Below are 20,471 nucleotides of genomic sequence, written 5' to 3'. Positions count from 1 at the left end.
ACCATGGAATTTGGTATTTTTGCATGCTCAGCTTAGAAACTTTAGGATTGTTGAGTGTGTTATTACTCAAAAAAATTAAAGTTGTTAAAACACTTTCAGTGCTTTATATATGGTAAACATTAACGTTTGTTTTAGTTGGAGAAATGAACACTTGCCATTTCTGCAGATCTGGCTTTTGGCCTCTGACAGATAATGCAGAAATGCATGAATAAGGCTTAGCTATGGAGAGTCTTCATCTGACTTTTCTGCACCATGCAAGAACAGAAGAAAGAAAAACTTTGAGCTTTGTGCTGGCAATCCTTTCAAAAAGCCTGAGCTGATGGGACCTGTCAGTAAGTGAGCACTTAGACTCTGACCTAAGTGGTTAAATACTTACTCTGACATGCATCCTAAACTTTCCCTGACTACTCTGTACTGACCTCTTTTGTGAAATCATCACTGTCCCTTGGTTTAGGGTTTTTTTCCATCTGGTTTCCTCATTACTGTGTTCCCAAAGTATTTGGTATTATAAATCCTCTAGGTTTCATACAGGTACCTTCTCTGCTGAAAATTAGTACTTCATTATAGCTTAAATAACACACAAAAACCTTAAAAAAATCAGGAGAACTGAGTTTCAGCCTAATTTTGTATTTCCTGGATGTCAAGGTACATTTCTCCCTTTGGGAAATGCTGTGTAGCTCTTGTTTGAGATGAAATGCCAAGACCTTTAATTATTTTGTTGCTTTCTTTAAACTTTGTTCCACTGTTGTTGTTTTTGATGGTGAAATTCCGAGTAATTTTATCTTTTAAGTCACCTTTATCTCTGTGAGCTAATTTTAAGAAAAGAAAATAAAGAAAACTGCTGAGAGAAGCACAGTGTTCTTTTACAGGAAGCAGATGCTGGGCTGATTTCTTTGAAGCCCATAATTATCTCAAATGTTATAGAATAATTAGAGGGCTGTATCAACTGCTTGTTGCTGTAGTAAACAAAACTAATTTTTAATCCTAGAATTTTTCTTGACTCTTAAAAGTAACTGTTCATAATCTTGGAGTATTCCTTGGGAGAGAGGGGGTACTTTCTATACAGGCATGCACAGATGACTACAAGATACTTCAGCAACGTTCTGGAAGTGGCTGAGAACACTTTAGGAATGTGAATTTGATTGGCAGAGAAGGTTAAAGCTTCATTTGAGTAAGAGATGAAGATTAGCAGAGCAGGCATTTGTGCACATCAAAATAAGAGAAAGCTTTTCCCATCCATTTTTTGGGTTAGACATGGCATGGAAGGGTGCAGCAGGAATTGGTTGTGAGGAGTTAGCAGGGATCCTCCAGCATCTGAGAGATCTGACACATCTGGCTGAAGAGCTGTTACCCTGCAGGGGTAACATTAAATGTATTTTAAATTTTATTTCCCTATTATAAAAGTTCTGTGTAGTTTGTACAAAGCTATTTCACAGTGATCTGTTGGCCTCCTTTTAGCCACTGACATGTTTTGGTAGCACCAGGACAATTCCTGAAGGACTTTATGGCATTTGCACTCCACATTCATGCAAATGTGTACTCTGCTGAAATACTGAAGGCAAATACAAAGTTTTTAAATAAATATTGCAAGTAACAAGTCAGTCTTTAACAGTTTTGAGTATTTTTCTCAGAGTTTGATAATGTGAGAAATTGTGTGTCTTTAAGATGCAGGTGTTGGCACACAGCTGTCCTGGGATGAGAATTTCGAGTGTGCCTTTGAGCTGGTGGGTTTTTCTTCCTTTGAGTTGATTTTCCATATTTTTTACTTAAATTCAAACTTATTTCTTCAACATTCTAAATTTTTGTTTCACAGCTTTGAGTATAGTTCTTAGCTAGGTGTTTTCTTGATCTAATACAGCAGTAAGATGAAATAGTTTTTATTTAATAGATATTTTAAGTAGTGCTGCTGAGTAAGCTTTAAGGAGGCAATGACTTGAAATTTCTGAGATCTTGAGAGATAGGTTGGTATTTTCATTGGTTTTTTATTTGTTGTTCATTTTGTGGGTTTTGTTTGTGGTTTTTAATGTTTTTCTTTCTGCTGCCACACATTCTGTATAACCTTAGGCAATCTCCTCTTGCTGTGATTTCTTCTGCCTATGCAGGTGAGATAATGACTAGATTCTTCAAGATTAGGTAGTACATGGTTTTTGAACGGCAGGGGCAACAAAAAAAATGTGTGAAGTCTTTGGAGTAGGTCTTCTCCTTGTTAAAAAGACATTACCTGCTATATAAATTGTGTTTTTTGTTATTTACATCTTAAATATCCTGGCTGTAGGAGAGTTATTTTCCTCATTTTGACAACTGTTTTTGGAGCAATTTCAGGTTTTCTTCTTGCTTCAGCAGATTAACAGATTTTGAAGATCATTATTGAGGTAGACGATTTTTAGATAAATGAGTCATGTTTACAATACCCACATTTGTTTGCATTTTGTTAATGAAAATACTAAGTGGAAAGTAAATCATAAAATTCAAAGGACATTCTGATTTTTTTCTGAAGTCTTGCAGATGCTCTTTTCTATTGATGTTGTTGAGTTTTAATCCAAATTATGTGTATTACAAGACTACTCACGCATAGCCATCTTCTGTTGCCATCTGGTGGCAAAAACAATCCTCTAACAGCTTCAGCTCCTGTTGGGACAAATTAATGGTACCTATAAATAACACTTGGTTTTTGTTTCCTTGATCCCAGATTGATACTCAGTGGCATTAGGAAAGATGGAATCCCCTCATTAAAATTGGAAAATAGCTCTATATATGCCCATCTTCATAAAGATAATAAAGGGAAGTGGCAAAAGAGTCAGTCAAAGGTTTTAGGAGAAAGAAATCTGTTAGTTGTTATTAAGTAACAATCTGAAAGTTATTTGAGGTGAACAGCAGCCAACACAAACTCATCAAGGAAATAACCCCGTCATATCAGTGCAATAATTTTTTTTTATTACAGGGTAGCAGGCTTGTAAATTAAAGTATGGTGGGTATCTTAGCTTGGCTACAGCAGAGGTTTTTAAATTATCTTCCATTTTTTGAAAATATCATAAGCAATCTTGGGAAACATGATTTAGCAAGGACTCCTGTGAGATGGATGCACAGCTGTTCACAGAGTGGAAGGGACACCCCTCCAGGTCATGTTCAGTATTTTGCATTACTGGTAGGATGACAGAACAGAGTGTGTTTATTTAGCTGATGTTTAGCAACTGTGCTTGAAAAAGAAGAGAAATGTCCCCAAAGTAGGAAGCAATTGAGCTGGGATGTGGGTTTTTTCTGCACTGAAAGGCTGGTATTTGAGGAGACTGTTGGTGTTCAGAAAAGGAGCTGGTGCTCACAGTGAATCTCTGACAGAGCATAACTCACTGATGTCATGCTGTCATAAAATACAGCAGGAAACATTGTACAAGATGCATCACAGAAATGCAATCTTACAAGGTCCTGCATTTTCTCAGCCCTGGGAAGGAGAGAGCTCTGGTGAGAACCCTGCCTCTGTAAATTTAGGAAAAAATGCCTGAAGGAGGGCTGTGTGAGGGCTTGGAACTATAGAAAGCATCATCCATAGGAAAAGACTGAAAGAACATAAAGAAAATCTTTCTACAAACAAAAACTTTGAAGGTTGTGGAAAATGATGGCATCCAAAAGAATGCTTTTCCTCCTCTGGTACCAGTGTGTACCCTTCTAATGAACCTTTTCACTGGTTCCTGCTATCTTGTGGTAGTTAACTTTCATCAGCTTGACTCTGTTTTCTATGTTTAATATCTTCTGCTGTGATATTCTCATAATTCTCTGCATTGCCAGGATTTTCTGTTCTGTCTTCAGGAAATACCAAGGTACTTCTCTTTCTTGTAGCCTTTTTGCTTGAAGGTTAGCAGTGGAATAACTCAGTTTTGAGTATTTCATCTTCAGGTTGTTAGAAAAGCTACAGAAATGGCAAAGCAGAAGAGGGATTGTAGATTGGGTAGGACAACAAGGGCTTTTGATACTTCCTCTCTTTTCAAGGAAACACTATTGAATGATTTGCTATGGTCCAGATTCACTTAACTGCATTTACTTTGTCCAGAAAAAGCTGTCCATCATCAAAGAAAAGGTGAAGTACTTTGGCTGATGATGTTTATTTGCATGTTTTTAAAAAAACCTCTTGAAATCACTCTTTTAGGAATAGTTCTGAGGCTTTGGGAGATGCTTTATTGAAGGTAAAAAGTGTTGTTGCTTGAGTGATATCTCCCCAAGGGGCTGGCAGATAGAAGGTGCAGCAGTAGCAGATATTCCTCCTGTGCTGCATACATTTAAAATGTTTACTACCAGCCTACAATTTAATGAGCCACCTTTTTGGACCACTTTCAATCCCTTTTGAGTATTCTGCTCTGGATACTGCCACCAACTTGGAGCAACTCTGCTTGAAATCAGTTTGGGAGCAGTTCTGAATCCAGGTCTCTGATCTTGGCGAATTCCTGTCCTCTAGTAACACATTATTCTACTCACAGTAAAATCTTTGGGCTTTGTAAACTTCTGATGTGGATCAAGGATGTTTTCCAAAACATCCCTTATGGATTCCTAAGGGCTGATCCCTGTCATTTGGCTCTCTTTAGTTTAGGGACAAATGTGTGAAATATCTCAAGTATTTATATAATTTAAATAGTTTGAGAACATCAATGGCTGTTTAGTGCTCATAACAATATATCATTGTGCTAGATTAAATAATAAAGGCATAGGGAGATATAACTGACAGGAAAAATAAGGAGCATTTTAAAAGATGTAATCCCATATCACTCGTTTGTATGATTTGTCTAATTTAATCAAAACTGAAGAGCTAATTAATCACTTGTGGATGCACTGAAGGAGCTTATGCTATGGTAGCCTTTTAATTCTGTGTTATCCAAGGTGCTTTTAATCAGTCTGGGGGAAGAAAAGAATTATTTTGCATGCAAGGACTGTTTCAATTTTGTATCTAATTGTTCTTTCTCTTAATGTAACTTCAGTTTAATACAAAAAATACATGTGTGAAAGCTAAACATCAGGCAGGATCACTTCTTCTTGCCTGGCTTTGTGTCCATTCCCACAAAAACATAAACAAAACATTTTCTTAGTATTCTTCTATGCATGAAAGCTGGAAAGTGAAGATTGCATTAAAGCATGTGCTTGTCCAGGCTGGCTGAAGGCATCACTGCCAAGGGCAGGCTGAGGGCTGAAAGGAGCAGAACAAAGCGCTGCTTGTGCCTTGGAATTCTTATTCCGTAGGCTGCGTGTGGCACCGCAGGTTAGGAACCACCGTGGGGTTTATTCCTGCAGCACTGCTGGCACCACAGATGGCACCAGGAGCAAGGGGATTTCAGAAATATTAACCCAGCTAAAAAGTAGCAAACATTTTTGTTTGGATTTGTTTTGAAGCCTTGTCACATAGCGAATGTGTTACTGAGTGTGAAGTGAGACAAAGAGAAAAGCTTCCTTGGCTAGCAGAGAGTCAACTGATTACAGCTGGGCACCAACTAGTAATTACTGCATTTAGAAATAATTTCCTGAGAAAACCTGATGATCCACTGGGGTTAAAAAAAACAAGAAGAATACATATCTTTTATTCCAGGGGCTGTGCATGAAGAAGTGGGATAAAATATGAACCACGTGTCAGCTCTTGTTTTCATTAGGTATCTATTTGCCAACCTTGAGATGACAAATTTTACAAATGTAAATTCTCAACTGAGATATTTTATTTTGTGCACCATGTTATTTTTCTTTTGGAAATATTTGAACATTCCCTGGGGTTTTTTTGGTTTTTTTTTTAAGAAACAGTGGACAATGAAACAAAACTCCCATTCATTTTCATTTTGCTGCTGGAGCTGAAAAAAATATATAAAATAGGTGGTTTTTTTTGTTAGGTTCTCTCTTGTTTTTAAAATAAGTTATGTATTTTTATCTGAACAAGGTTGAGTTTCCCTGTCCCTCACACACTGAATCTGAAGAGATTATGGTATTGTAGCACAGACAGGTGGGTATTTGATATTTCCCCCTCCACTTTGTCCTTTTTTCCTGACAGTTTGCCTTAACTATTTATTGTAATTTTGACTGTTTATTACTTTTATTTTTTTTTTAACAGCTCTGTCAGTAATAGTAACAGTTACTGAGGAAAGTTCTGGGGGACAGGCTCCAGTACTGACACAATAAGGTCCTCTTTTAATCCATATTCTCACATCTGGTGCTCTCAGCTGCTGTTCTTTGAGTACCAAGCAAGCTCTTTGCACTGGCAATTGTGGCCTTGTTACCAAGTAACATTTTCTGGGAAAGAAACTTCTAAAGGGAACTTTGAGATCAGGCCTCAATTGCAGAGTGAAATGAACTGGAACATGCACAAGTCTTTTCAGCCTTTCTCCAGTGCTACAGCTCAGACCTGCTGGGGACAGGATGTGAGCTGGTGTCTGGAATTCCTCTTTATGTCATTATTTCTGGTGGCAGCCTCACTATGTAGATAAATTTTTGTGTTCTGCTATGAAGGAAGAAACTCCAGTTTTAAAATCCTGGGATGTGCTTTTGGTTGTGCAGGCAACCAAAAGGTTGCAATAATTAATATCAATATTGGGATTCAAAAGTCAAAACAGGGACTTAGTGTCAAGTTTGGGTCTAACAAATTATCTGTCTCTGACTCCTGAAGGTCGATGCTCTTCTAAGGTAAAACTGGAACTTGTATAATATTAAAGACTTGGGAATTACTTGTTTTCTCCCACTTCAGCAAAATCACAGCTATTTCTGTAGACACTTTTGCAAACTTGTAAACATGACTCATATTTAGACTACAGAAAACTTTCAGGAAATGAGAAGCTGTGTTAAAAACATGACAGTGTTTTGAAGTGATCTTATTTTCATTTTGAACTTGTAAAAATTTACAGAATTCCTTTACTAAATTTGTGTGTAACATGGGGTGTTAGTTTCTGAAACAAATGCTAAAAATCTTTCATGGTACAGAATTTGAATTACTTTTCCATTTAGGATATGTTACAGGCAAATGAGATCAGATAAAAACTCAGAATCTCAATCTGTTCTCTATTCTATTACTGTAAATGGCATGTAATTGAATCTTTCCCATTGTTCCAGAAGATGATGTGCTAAAGATAGGAGCAGTAAATCACATCCAATCAACTGTAAACTGCACCTTTTTGTTGAGGGCTGGTTTTCATATGTGCAATCATAATAATGCTTTCCTGATAGCGATGCTGACCAGCTTTTGTGCCCACACATCTGAAGAACACTGGGGGCTTGAAAGTGGGTGTGCAAGTCAATGAGCCTGTGAAATACAGAGTTGTTATTGATATTCTTGACAGAATATGCTGAATTTCTACACTGCAAAGGGAAGAAATTTACTGATTTTGATGAAGTTCGTCAGGAGATTGAAGTAGAAACAGATAGAGTAACAGGAATGAACAAAGGCATTTCTTCAGTTCCTATTAATTTAAGAATATATTCTCCACATGGTAGGTAAAATCATTCTACTTTACATTTATGTCATATAAACATATTATTCTGGTTAGCCTTTTGTATCTGTTCTTATTGCCTGACCTTCTGGGCTGGAAAAGGTTTGAGGCTGAGTTAGTAAAGACCAGTAATGGAACTTATTAACAAAACTTTTGGCACTCTCCAGAGGAATTCCCTGATCTAGAAAGTCTCTGTGTCTCCCTGCATTACTGAGAATTTATTGTTTGCTGTCACTAAAAATATAGTCAGGCAACAATAGTGTTTGAAGTTGCTTTCTGTTGAAGACCCCCTGTATATATCAAAGTTGGTTCCTCTGGTTGCCATCTGCCCAGTTTAATGAAGACAATCTATAGAAAATGTTTTCCATTGAATCTGATTTTTCTAGCTGCAGAGAAGCTCAACTAAATTCCTCACCTCATAGCTCATTTGTTGAACATGCAGACTCCAGGAGAAAGTAAAAATCTCCTATTGCTCTTGCTTTGTTTTATTGGGATCAGTCTTTTAGTTCAGCCACGTTTGTCTATATCAACCAGACTCCAAATATACTTCTGGCATTTCCTTTCTAGAAATCCCATTTTTCTCATTTGTCTAAAGGATGCCCTGTTATTCCAGCAGCAGGATGCTTACCCCGAGCCAGGGTGCCTCTAGTTGGCACTGTGGCCTTTACTGGGGAAATCATACCAGGGCAAACCAGGTTTTTTTAATGGGTTAATTTTTTCATCTTTCAGACTTTTCTGAAGATGTCACAGATAAAAAAAAAAAAAACAAAGAACAAAAAACCCCAAACCAGCAACATATCCCTAAGCCCCTTAACAGCAGTTTTGCTATATAAGTTAGACTAGCTATTGATTGCTTCTTGGGAATTTTTAAATTGGAGACACGGTTGAAAGCTTGGTTAGAGAAGCATTATATTAAGAAAAAAATCTAAGTAATGGTTTTGGTTTATTTGGAGGATGCAATGAGCATGGTCTGTTACCTGTGTTTCTGTTGGACAAAGCTCAGAAAGCCATGTTCATGTGTCTTAGAGCCCTCAAGGATATTTGATATAAGTATCATTTTATACCAGTTGCAGTATTTCAAATTTTAAATAGCACTATTAAATCCAGAGATGTAAGACCAACAGGGAAACAAACCTCTGCAGATTGTCAGGCATTTTGTGTGAACTGTTGACAACTGTTGACATATTTATCTGCCTGTAAAGGTAGTTATGTAGGGTTTTATGTGACCAAAACTTGTCTGCAGCCATGTGTGTTGACCTCTATGTCATGTGTGGCATGCTAACCAGTTCTGTTATCCATGTTGTCTGTGTAGTCTTAAGCCTGACCCTTATCGATTTGCCGGGAATCACTAAAGTGCCAGTGGGGGATCAGCCTCCAGATATTGAGCAGCAGATCAGAGACATGATAATGCAGTTCATCTCTCGAGAGAACTGCCTGATCCTGGCTGTGACTCCAGCTAACACTGACCTGGCCAACTCAGATGCCCTGAAGCTGGCAAAGGAAGTGGACCCTCAGGGTAAGCAGGATTGAATGTTACCACTTCTTGTTCTTGAGTGTAATAACACAATTGAAAATAACAGACCAACTCTTCTGGGAAATTCTGTAATTTATAATATATAATATAGATGTGTATTTACAGTCTCATATGATCTTCAACATCACAGTATGTGTTTGTTTGGGTAATGTTGCTGTAAATGAATTTTAAAAATGTTGTCACTATCTCTTATGAGCAATGATTATCTGGGAATTTTTGTAGTACTGGGCAAAATAGGGGATGGGATTTCTGGATATTTACATCATGAATTTTATACAATCATATTGTGGGGATGCTGAGCCTTGTTAAGGAGTTTTGAGGAACACATTTCAGCACTGGCAATTATGATCCCTTCTTTTCCAGACATATAACTTGAGCTGGAGCTGTAACTGTGTGATAGCTTTGAGAAGGGCACAGATATGTTATTACATAATTGTAAGATGTAATTGTTCTTCTGAATCTAAATGATTCTTCGATAACTTTTTCCTCCTGCTTCCTCTCCGGTCAGGCCTCAGGACCATCGGTGTGATCACAAAACTGGATCTGATGGATGAAGGAACAGATGCAAGAGAAGTTCTGGAAAACAAACTCCTCCCTCTTCGTAGAGGTGAGAATGTTCAGTTGCCTTTATTCTTTGCAGTCCAAAAAGTGGTTTGGATAAGGGTGGTGTTCAGGAGTCCTGGAGATGAATCACAGGTTATGCTGGATTTGATGTGTTCCTTGCTTTTGCAGTTATCTATTGAACAAAGACAAGGGTAACTGTGCTAAAAATATCCTTTCTGGACCCGGAAAATCCTTGCTTCCTCTGGAATATGCAGTGTAATGCCAGCACATGTCATTAGCCAATATTTTTCTTCTTTGCCAGGTTCCTTGTAACAAAAGAATGGTTTTTTTCTTTGCATATGACAGTAACAAGCACCAGAGCTTCGGTAATCTCATTGTAAACCAGTTTTGATCCCTGTCACAAACTTTCCGTGTTCTAACAACTACTGCCACATTTGCTCATTCTTTTAATATCAATAATTTTGATTCTAGCCAGAATTTATTGATGAGACTACTGTCTCCTCCCATGGAACATGTTGGTCCAGCAAATGAGAAGAGATTTTTAAAAAAATTTTGTTAATATCATATAATTTATCTGTCTAGACGTGTATTTCAATTTTATTTTGGATTTTTGTTTGTTTGTTTTTGAAGCGGTTTCTTTGGGGCTCATCAGTTTCAGATATTTATTTGAACTGATGATTTAAAAGAAATCTGTTATATGTAAGCAAAATGAACAATTTAGACAGTGTCAAGGTTACTTTTCTACTTGTAAACATAATCTGAAACACCTAAATTGGGAAGTTTTGTTTGAGCTGAGACAGTCTGGTTCTATTTAAGATGACTTCAGTGGTTCTGGCAATTGATTTACCCATTGGTTTTGATTTCTTTTAGGTTATATTGGTGTTGTAAACAGAAGCCAGAAAGACATTGATGGGAAGAAGGACATAAAGGCAGCTCTTCTAGCAGAAAGGAAATTCTTTCTTTCCCACCCATCCTACAGGCACATGGCAGATCGAATGGGAACACCATATCTCCAGAAAGTTCTAAACCAGGTAAAACCTGAGTCTTTGTGGTGAAAGGCAGCTTTGTAATGATAGTGCCAATATAAAAACTGTGTTGAAATGAAGTTGGTCACTGAACCTCACTCATCCTTTCCTGAAACATACAGAAGCTTGCTGTGAGTTGTAGTTTCTGACTGTTGCTGGCTGTTCTGCACTCCACTGTTCTTTAGAATACTGAATATGAAGATCAAAAATAAGATTTATTTCCCTCCCTGGAAGTATAGCATCCTATTCCTCAACTGTTGCATTTAACTCTTCAGCTGCCCACAAGTCCAGCTTGATGCTGTTTTTTCCAGCTCACTGTCAAATTGCAGCTTTTCCTCTGGCATAGACAAAGAAAGACCAGATTAACCTGGCTTTTTCCATTTTGTACAGCAGCTGGAAACAGCTGGAATGTTCCTGATTAAAGTAGAAAAGTAAGTGGCTGGTCTGCTTAATTTTTTGTTACAGTGACTTTGCAGCTGTAACTTGACAGCCAGGCTATGGAATGTTCTGGGCTTGCTCAAAAAAACTACTAATGCCATTTATTTGTGCCTCAGAGCCAAAGTCTTCATCAGGATGCAAGAACTTGCATGTATCCTACATTTTTATCTGTGTTTAGAATGTTTTGCCTTGTTTTACATCTTGAAAGTTTAATCCAAATGTCTTAGTTTTGAGACTGAAACACAGGCTGCACAAACCTTTCAGCTGTCTTGTCTGTCCTGATTTGTATTGCTGTTAACTTTTTTAAGAGCTTCTTTTGAATATTTACCTACTTCAGTAGGAACTGTTGATCTTCTGCTGCTTTTACTGTGTGTAGAATGTTATTTATGGGAAGATCTACCTAAGTGCTGTCCTCAAGGTATTGGGGACCTATTGTGGTTTCAGGTAATATTTCAGTTTTTTTGTATCCACAAGGTGGTGCTCCAGGGAAACTCCAGCTTTTGATTTTCAGTGCCTGTCAGTCTGCTGAGCAACTTCAAACTTGAGTTTATATATTTTGGTGTATGACAGTTTATAGCTTGTCTGGCTGGGCTTGGGAAGAGGGTTTGGGGAATAGTGGAAGAAGTCCAGTTTGCTTTTAATTAAGGAATGTGTACAATACCTGAGACATTTATGGCACAGGTAAGTCATGGACAGTGCAGTCCTAACACATTAAAACATATATAGATATATCTAGCTATGTAAAAACATGCTTTGGGTGCTCAGATTTTCTTTCTTTCCCACTTTGCTTCGTGGCTGTAGCATAAAGGAGTTGTTGTGCTGAAAAAATACAAAGGGAATTGTAAAACACCCTTAAGAAAAGCAGCAAAACAGGAGTGTGGCATCAGCACAGAGAGATGAGAGACAATTTTAAATTACCCATGTAATATATGTAACTTTTTCAGGTGTAACTAAACAAGTGTGTAGTAACAGGGCTCAGTGAGTGAGAGGATGAAGGAATTTTTTGAGCCTCCTTACAATGTGCATGTGCCAGGAATATTGGATTGTTCTTTAAGTCTCCATTGCATCAGAGATCAAAAGGAACTGCACTGGTAAACTAGCAGAGGTCATGGCTGATACAGTTGGCAGTCAGAAGGAAATGGTTGTGCTCCTGCTTTCATCTTTTTAACAGTTCAAAAAGAATTTTATTTGTTTTTTAGCAACTTACCAATCATATTCGGGATACCCTGCCAGCCTTCAGAAGCAAACTCCAGAGCCAACTGCTCTCTATAGAACATGAAGTAGAGGTATACAAAAACTTCAGACCAGAAGATCCCACCAGAAAAACGAAAGCCCTATTGCAGTGAGTGTCTTTTGTCTGCTTTTCCACTTTCAATGGGTTTGTTTTGCCTTTTTCCCCCTTCTTTCTGATTGGTTTAAATATAAACATTAGGATATTATTAAGGATTCTTTACACAAGCTCCAAAGAATTCTGTGTTTGATATTCCAGAACACTTTATTTATTCTACAATTTCAACAGAATTTTCCCTAAATCAATTTTAGTAATCCTAGAAAAGGGAAAAAGCAGAACAAGGAAAAGGCATGAAGATGGGCAGCAGAGATGATCAAAGGTACAAAACTGATTCTGATTGTGTAGACACATTCTTCTGTCTGCCAAAAAGATGACCTCAAGGAAGGGAGAGACATTGTGTTGGAAGTCTGTTAGATGAGGAGACTGGAAGAAGAATAAAGAATGATTCTTTATCTAATATAAAAATTTGTCTGTCCAAAAGAACCTAGAGATGGCAAGATGAAAATTAATCAAATATGGTAGTCCTTCCTATTTTGTGCACCTAAGAGCCACAAAACTTTGCTGCAGAAGTTGTCAGTAAAAGTTTGTGTGCTTTCAGAAAGCAGGGAGGCAAATTCTTGGGGATTATCATCATCAGTTCTGAACTAGAAAGCTTTTTCAGTGCTCAAGTCACTGTCTGGTTTGGGTCTCATCCACAAAATAAGTCTGTCTGATGAGACTTTGATAACAAAGAACAGAGATGACTGTTCATCATGCAATCAAGTGGAGGTAGAATCACAGCCCTATCTTGATTGCAGATTTAGCACCAGGGAGAAAGGAAGAAAGGACAATGCTGATGCTGTGGATTGAACACCAGTTAGCACCTGCTGCTTTGCTGTATCTGCTTCCTTCCTTGGCCTGTTTCCAGGGATGCTGGAAACTCAGTACTGCCTATCTTTTCACCTGAAAGATCTGCCATTTTCACACTCACATTTTCTTTTTCTTCAGTGTTAGCCCTCTGTGTTTTTATGCAAATTAAATTTACCTCATAGAGAGGAGGCGTGTGAAGGAAGAAGTGTAAAATGTACCTAGTTTTTCTCTCTTATATGCCTGTTGTCACATCCCTGCTCTGGCTGATTTCAGAGGTTTTCAGCATTCTCAGTTCTTTGGGATAGATGATAATAACACTGTATTGTGATAATGTCTAAGTTTGGGGCCGGTTTAATTCTCTAGTTAAAACTTTGGAATTCAGAGGGGAAAGTAATCAGCTAATAGAGAGGCTTTCTTGAGCCAGATAAAGACTCTGCTTTACTCCTTATTTTTGTAACAACTGTGTCCAAAAGAGTAGACAGTTCCTCACAACTTTACTCCAGCTGCTTTGGTTGCAAAAACAGAGGAACATCACCTTTGACTTTTCCATGACTGGGAGAACTCTCCTGTGGGTTTTGCTGAATGCTCCTGCTGCAGAAGTCAAAGCAGAGCCAAATAAGCTGGAGCTTGTGGTACTGACACATCACCATGTTAGTACTGGTTCTTGGGCTTGCCTTTTGGCATGGGGAAAAGAAGTTCCTTTCCAATCTCTTTGGAATTTTCCAGCCCTGGATTCACATCATGCTGTTAGCAGGGGTACAGGGAGATGTGTGTAGGTAGGGATTCTATGGGTTGGCAGCTTGGCTGAATCAGTGGTACAGATACTTTTGGCAATCACTAAATATGTTTGAATAGGCAGTACTAGTTGCATAGTACTGAAATAAGAGTTGGTAATTAATGTGATTAAATTGTTCTGGGTTTTGCTTGTTTTGTTATTTTTTTTCCCTTCCCTCCTTTGACATTCAGGATGGTACAGCAGTTTTCAGTGGACTTTGAAAAAAGAATTGAAGGATCAGGAGATCAAGTTGATACACTAGAGCTTTCAGGAGGTGCCAAAATCAATCGTATTTTCCATGAACGTTTTCCCTTTGAACTCGTGAAGGTATTTATCCATCTTGCTGATGTGCTTTATTTTATTTATGTATCCTTATGTTCATACTGATAGTAGTGTAGCCAAGAAAAGATGTGATTGAAAGAATATGCTTTTAACTGTGGAATAAATTACATGAAGTTATAATTGAGACATTTGGCTTAATTTCTAGGACTGGACACTGAGATATGCTAAGAATTCTGAAATACAAGAATTAGAATATAATTATAGTCCTAGTTCATACTATTTTCTGTGCTCTCCTGTTGTTTTATCACAAATGACATCTTTCTTCTGGTTAAATGGGGCAGGCAAACAGTTACAGTTGGTAAATTTGACTTGTGTTCAAGTAGCTGGTATCTATTAAAAAGAGTTATGGAAAATAGTCCTTTAGGTCCCTTCCAACCCAAATCATTCTGTGATGGTTTGACTTAGGTAATGACCCTTTCATTTGTGACAGCACTGACTTCTCTTCCAGCTAACTGGCTTCGAAGAAAATTAAAGAAAAGCTTTATTGCTTCGTAATTGAGACAGCTCCTCTCTTAAATTTGGTTGAAAACTGTAGAATGCAAAGGGGAGGATAAGAGGATAAACAGATCATAATCACAGAAGTTGTACCACTTTATGAAACCAGGCTTTAAAAAAAAAAAAAAAAAAAAGTGGAGTCTTCCAAATCCTGTTCCTGACTTACTCTGTCAACTCTTCAAAATCATTCCAGCTGTTGGTATATCTGGAATGGAAGAGGGTGTGATTTTCAACAATATTTACTGCTGCCTGTAGCCTTAGTGCTAAAACGTTTTAAAATGCTTACACATTGTTTAGTGTAATTAGTAATTGCTATTTTAGCAGCTGAAATTGCTTGTCTTATGGTTAAATAGGGAGAGGGGATATTTTCTGTTTTGTTAAAACCTTCCCCTCATGTGCTCTTGTGTGCTGCTGTTCCCCTAGATGGAATTTAACGAGAAGGAACTGCGGAGAGAGATAAGTTACGCCATCAAGAACATACACGGGATCAGGCAAGTGCTCCCATGTTTTCCTACTGGTGCAGTATTTGAACCTTCCTTGCTTGATTGCTGGAGAAGTCTTGATTTATCATTGTGAAATGATACTTTTGAGTGTGCTTTTCTAGTTTGTTTTTTGTATAATTTATCTGCCAAGGTAGACCTTGGAGAACAGTGTTTGAAAGAGAGGCAAGGCCCATTTGTTTAGACTTGGGTCTGTGGCTAGCTGTTTATAGATTCATTTACTCTGCAGTGACCAATTCTGAAGTTCTCCATGTCAGACTCTGAGTAACAAAACCTCATTTTTTGGTGTGAGTGAAAAGTGCAGCCATAGGATTCTTAGGGATTTGCTGTACAAGGGATTGTGCATGGAGTGCTTGCAGCTGCCACTCATCCCTAAGGTTTGATGCACTGCAGCTGAGGCTTTACTGCATTATAGCAGTACTCCTTAGAGTTTTGCAGTCCTCTTGAAGGAGTTGCATCTTTCAAGCATGTTTCCACTTATAATCTTATATTCTGAGTATATTCTTACTCAGAATGACACTTGCTTTGAGAAGGAAGCAAGTTTAGTTATATGGAAGTCTGTTTGTGTAGGGATTGTTATTACTCAGCTCTGAAAATGAAGATTTGAGCAATTTAGTAAAAAAAAAAAAACTTCCTTGCCTGATGTTTTTATTACTGTCTTACATATTCTTTTATGTCCACAGAACAGGTTTGTTCACTCCAGATATGGCGTTTGAAGCCATTGTTAAAAAACAAATAGTTAAGCTGAAAGGACCTTGCTTAAAAAGTGTGGATCTGGTGATGCAAGAGTTAATCAACACTGTCAAGAAGTGCACTAAAAAGGTAGCTTGCACATAGATCTGGTAATGTAAGTAAGATGTAATGGTATAGTACATAATGGAAAGCCTGTCTTGCATTTTATGGTGTTACAAGAGATTTGTGATTCAGTCACTTGTTGGACAGAGTAGGACTCCTTCAGGTAATTAATTACAACTTCTGCAAACTGCTCAATAATGTAATGATGGAAAAGTTCATTTTTTTGATTCCTTTGTTTTGATTCTTAAAGTGAGAGGTGTTTCTTGAGTCAAGAGATGCCCTCAGTTTCCTCCTTAAAACCATGTTTTCACTTCTTAGCTGACTGGCTGCTTTTGCAGTCTCACCTGTCCATGTGCCTGTCCCTCCATCCCAGTGCAGGGCACCCCATGACAGTAAGTACAGGATGTACTGGGGTGTGAGCACAGGTATGATGAGGTTGTTGAGAAATCTCCTCTTGCATTTTTTCTGAAAAAACCCAAATTCTTTATACCAATGAGCAAGTAAAAGAGATATTTCTTAAAACTGAGAAGACAAAGAACATAGAGAAGCAGATTCTCTGATATATTTTCAGCAGAGTTTCTAGGTTTTTTTTCACTTTTGTCAAAGTCTGGAAGACATGTCACTTGAATTAACTGTGCAGATGCTCTTCCCAGTGGTATTGGCCAAATTTACCACTGTGTCTTGCCTTTTCCATTATTATTATTATTGTTATTGTTATTGTTATCATAATTATGATCAGTATTGTTATGTAAAGATGTTGCCACAAGGTGGAGCCTTTAAAAAACAAGAAATTTGGAAATCATTTAAAGCACCACTCTGGAACTGGGCCCAGTAGAACAGAGAGAAACCTCACCCCAGATAGACTGTGTTTCATATGTCCAAAGTGGCTTTTCCTCAGTGTTCCCTGGAGGAAAAGAGCAGCAACAATCCAAGGGTTTAGGTCTCTCCAGTCTCTGAACAACAGCAAGTAAGGCTTGCTTTGCAGTGTGCTTGACTTCTAGTCCCAAGCATTTAGAATATTTGCTTTCTTCCATAGAGGAAAGCTGAATGCTGCCCTGTTTGTATTCCACTGAAGCCCCTTTGCAATTGTCAGTTTCTATTAATTCTGTGTTTCAGCTGGCAACATATCCAAGGTTGTGTGAGGAAACAGAAAGAATTGTTGCTGGCTACATTCGTGAAAGAGAAGAGAAGACCAAGGATCAGGTGAGAATAAATAGGAGATGTGACAGTTTGGGGAGTGTGTGATGGAGAAGAGTTCTGCACTCAAAGTGCAGTAGGACAGTGAAAGATTTTATTTATTTATTTATTTTTAAATAGGCTGCACATTTTAGAGAGGAAGCAAAATTGCTTCTTTACCACTGAGCTTTGACAGAGACTAGAATTGTTACAGAAAGGTTAAGTAGTGTTGTCTTGTTCCTGTGCCAGTGTGCCAATTTCTTAGCTGGGCCACTAGAGCTGTTTGTAGGAAATCAATATGGATTAAACAAATGCACACAGGAATAGCTTATTTCTACTTCATTTCCAGGTATTTTTAATATACCCACCCCATGCACCCACCCCTCACCTAAATTAAAATGAGGCTCACAAGCAGTTGTACTGGGACCCTTGAGGGAGTGACAGGCTTTCCTTCAAGACCAAAAAGAGTTAAAAAACAAATAAAAATTCAGAGACATTTGGTTAAAGCATTCATCACTCAGCCAAACATTCCAAATCCAGGAAACTGCAAATCTGAGATTACATGTGAGTAAATCCAGTGGAAGTCAAATCAGGGATTATTGTCTGGAGAGTGCAGAGTGTGACAATAGAAATATTTGGGGAAGAAGAGCTTGGGTTAGCTCTTAAGCTGTTCTGTTCTCCTGGCTCCTTAGTCCTGTCCCTGTGCAAGTTAGGGAGCTGTGCAGCACATCCTGCTGCTTTGATCTGTGCTGCAGATGTAGTCATAAAAATTTAACAAAAAAAATTATTAGCTGGGCTTGTAATTGCAGGGAGTTCTAGTCAGAACACTGTTATCTCAAAATCTTGGAAAAAATACAAGTTGTTTAAAATAATTGAGTTTTATTTTCCTGTTCTTCATTGTGTGTACACACCTTACTATTTCTTAGAACAAAGAACAAAATACAGGCTTTTTGTAAATGCTAAAAATGGACCAAATAGGTTATTGTCACATTCACATCATTATTTATGATGTTAGCAGTAATCCTAAAAAAAGAAGAGTGAGAATATTTTCAGAGGTAAGAAATGGAGCAAAAACATAGTGGGGATTTGAGTCAAAGTGAGGCATCTAGTATTTTCTGGAAATTGTGAAGAATTTGGGAGTGATGCCATATTTGAGGAACTGTGCAGAAATAAGGTAAAAGAGATTAAATGCCACCATTTGGTAACAATAGATTCCTTCCTTGCTCCCTCTGATAAATGGAAGTCTGAAAAGACAGGGATGAAGTGCAGTCTCATGCATATTCCAGAGCCTGTTGGAGCGTGGGAAGGAATTTTTGCTGATATTTTAGCAAGTTCTTTGCTGAGTTAGATTGTCAAGATTGAATCAAATTCTTTGTGGGCTACTGAAGGACTGACAAGTGATAAGTACACAAACCATTGTGTTATTTTGTTGGTAGCCCATCTCTCAGTCCAGATGTTGCACACCAGAATGTCTGGCTGATACCTGGGCTGGACATTCTCTGGGCCAGGACTTGGATTACTTACACTTCTTTGTGTGATACATAAAGAGAGTGAAGGTACCTGGATTTTAGGTTTAAGGTTTAGGTACCTTGCTGGCTTGGCTGGAATGCTCCAGATAGGCAGAAATTTGCTTAACTTGCAAAATGCAGAGCTGGAATCTGTGTTATATTGTTATTAACATTCTCTCTGCTCATGTATGATTGATCTTAATGGAATGGACAAGAGCCAAGAGAGTGAAAAATGAGGTCTGTTAGGAAAAAAAGTAGGAAGAGGGAATAGGACTTCTGTAGTCTTAACTTATTAAACAAGCACAGAAACAGAAGCGGTGGAATTTAAAAAATATTGCTTTTGGCTTGAACAATTATGAAAACAATATTCAGTAATGCAGAGGACTCAAGAGTTCTGGGGTTTTTTCTACCTTCTTTTTCTTCAATCTCTCTCTTCCACCTTGCCCATCCTGTTTTGCTCTCCTGTCTCCCACAATAGATGCTGCTGCTCATTGATATCCAGGTTTCTTATATCAACACCAACCATGAAGACTTCATTGGCTTTGCAAAGTAAGTATATGGAAAATTTGTTGTAAAGACACTTCCAGGCTTTTTTGTTTATTTGCTTAGGGTTTTTTTATTAAGTTCAGAACATAAGTCCTGAAGTGTGACGGTGAAGATCCAGGCTGTAGAGTCCCAAACATGCAGGACCATGCTCTTTCTCAATAGCCACAATGTTGAACTCTGTCCCAGTTGCAGGGGAGTCTTCACCCAGTTCACAAGCCTGGTTTCACTGGAGCTGGAGCTCATGTCTTGGTCTGGAATCACACGTATTTCAGGACCACAGAAATGGATATTGGTGGTCTTTCCACATTGTTATTAATGCATACTTTGGGAGCTGTGATTCTGTGTGAAACAGTTTTACTCAGAATAATGGATGTCACTGAATTATAAGTGTGCCTGCTGTTTGGCTGCAGAGAATAATAGTAGCAGAATGCCCTGCAGGGCCTGGTTTGACGTTCTCCTCGCTTAATTGAAAAGGCTGTGAGAATATTTTCCAGAATGTTCTCCCTCAGTTTCCAGCAATTTGTGCCTCAGGGTCTTCATACCAACATTTTGACACTAGTAAAAGCACTGAAGATGTCTTCACTCTTTGAAGAAATGTTCCTTCAGACATATTCATGCCATATTTGCCATAACAGCAATTGGAATCACAACAGGTTTTGGCCCTGTGAAATGCTGGCAACAAATTTTGGCACAACAGGATGTATACATCTGGCCAGTTCTGGTTAGCACTGTGAAGGAAGGTCCACATCATTGGCAGTGTGCCTTGAAGGTTTAAAACATGGAGTTCAGTAAGCTGAGAGGGGAGAAGGCAAAGCCAGGCCCTGTTTATGTGTTTGGTTTGAGCAACTTTCTCTAGAATTGTTTGTGGGTCCTAGATGTTGTTATCAGCTCTCTTGACAAATGACAGGATGTTGTAGGAATGGTGGCTGGCCTTCTAGAGGTCAAGATAACAGCCTGCCTGCTATTTACTACTCTTCATCCTTTTCTGACAGGAAAAAGGCTGCTAAAAACACTCCATGTATATTCATGGTGTGACCTTGGGAAGTTGTATAGTCCCACCTCCCGCTTAGAGGAGGGGCCATGCTGAGTTCAGACCAGGCTGCTCAGGACTTTGTCCAATTCCCAAAATTGGAGATCCTCCAGCCTTTCTGTGCTAGCCTGTTCAATGCTTGCCTCACCTCACTGTGA

The 20,471-nt window shown here is 38.3% G+C and overlaps 1 protein-coding gene across 3 annotated transcripts in view; it reads left to right on the top strand.

Annotated features, from left to right (window-relative positions):
- The window catches only part of DNM3 (dynamin 3), a 169,493-nt gene that overhangs the window by 17,419 nt on the left and 131,603 nt on the right, over positions 1-20,471 (top strand). For all 3 annotated transcript variants that reach the window (XM_015636155.2, XM_015636154.2, XM_019007640.1), the window contains exons 3-12: positions 7,296-7,445; positions 8,758-8,961; positions 9,488-9,586; positions 10,414-10,574; positions 12,206-12,348; positions 14,113-14,248; positions 15,182-15,249; positions 15,942-16,080; positions 17,170-17,256; positions 19,216-19,286. In XM_015636155.2, the coding sequence (XP_015491641.1) occupies positions 7,296-7,445; positions 8,758-8,961; positions 9,488-9,586; positions 10,414-10,574; positions 12,206-12,348; positions 14,113-14,248; positions 15,182-15,249; positions 15,942-16,080; positions 17,170-17,256; positions 19,216-19,286 (1,258 nt within the window). The remainder of the gene's footprint in view (positions 1-7,295; positions 7,446-8,757; positions 8,962-9,487; positions 9,587-10,413; positions 10,575-12,205; positions 12,349-14,112; positions 14,249-15,181; positions 15,250-15,941; positions 16,081-17,169; positions 17,257-19,215; positions 19,287-20,471) is intronic.

Source organism: Parus major, chromosome 8 (genome assembly GCF_001522545.3).
Source record: "Parus major isolate Abel chromosome 8, Parus_major1.1, whole genome shotgun sequence".
Taxonomy (NCBI): Eukaryota; Metazoa; Chordata; class Aves; order Passeriformes; family Paridae; genus Parus; species Parus major.
The sequence above is the reverse complement of the archived record's forward strand: the minus strand, read 5'-3'. Positions and strand labels throughout refer to the sequence as shown.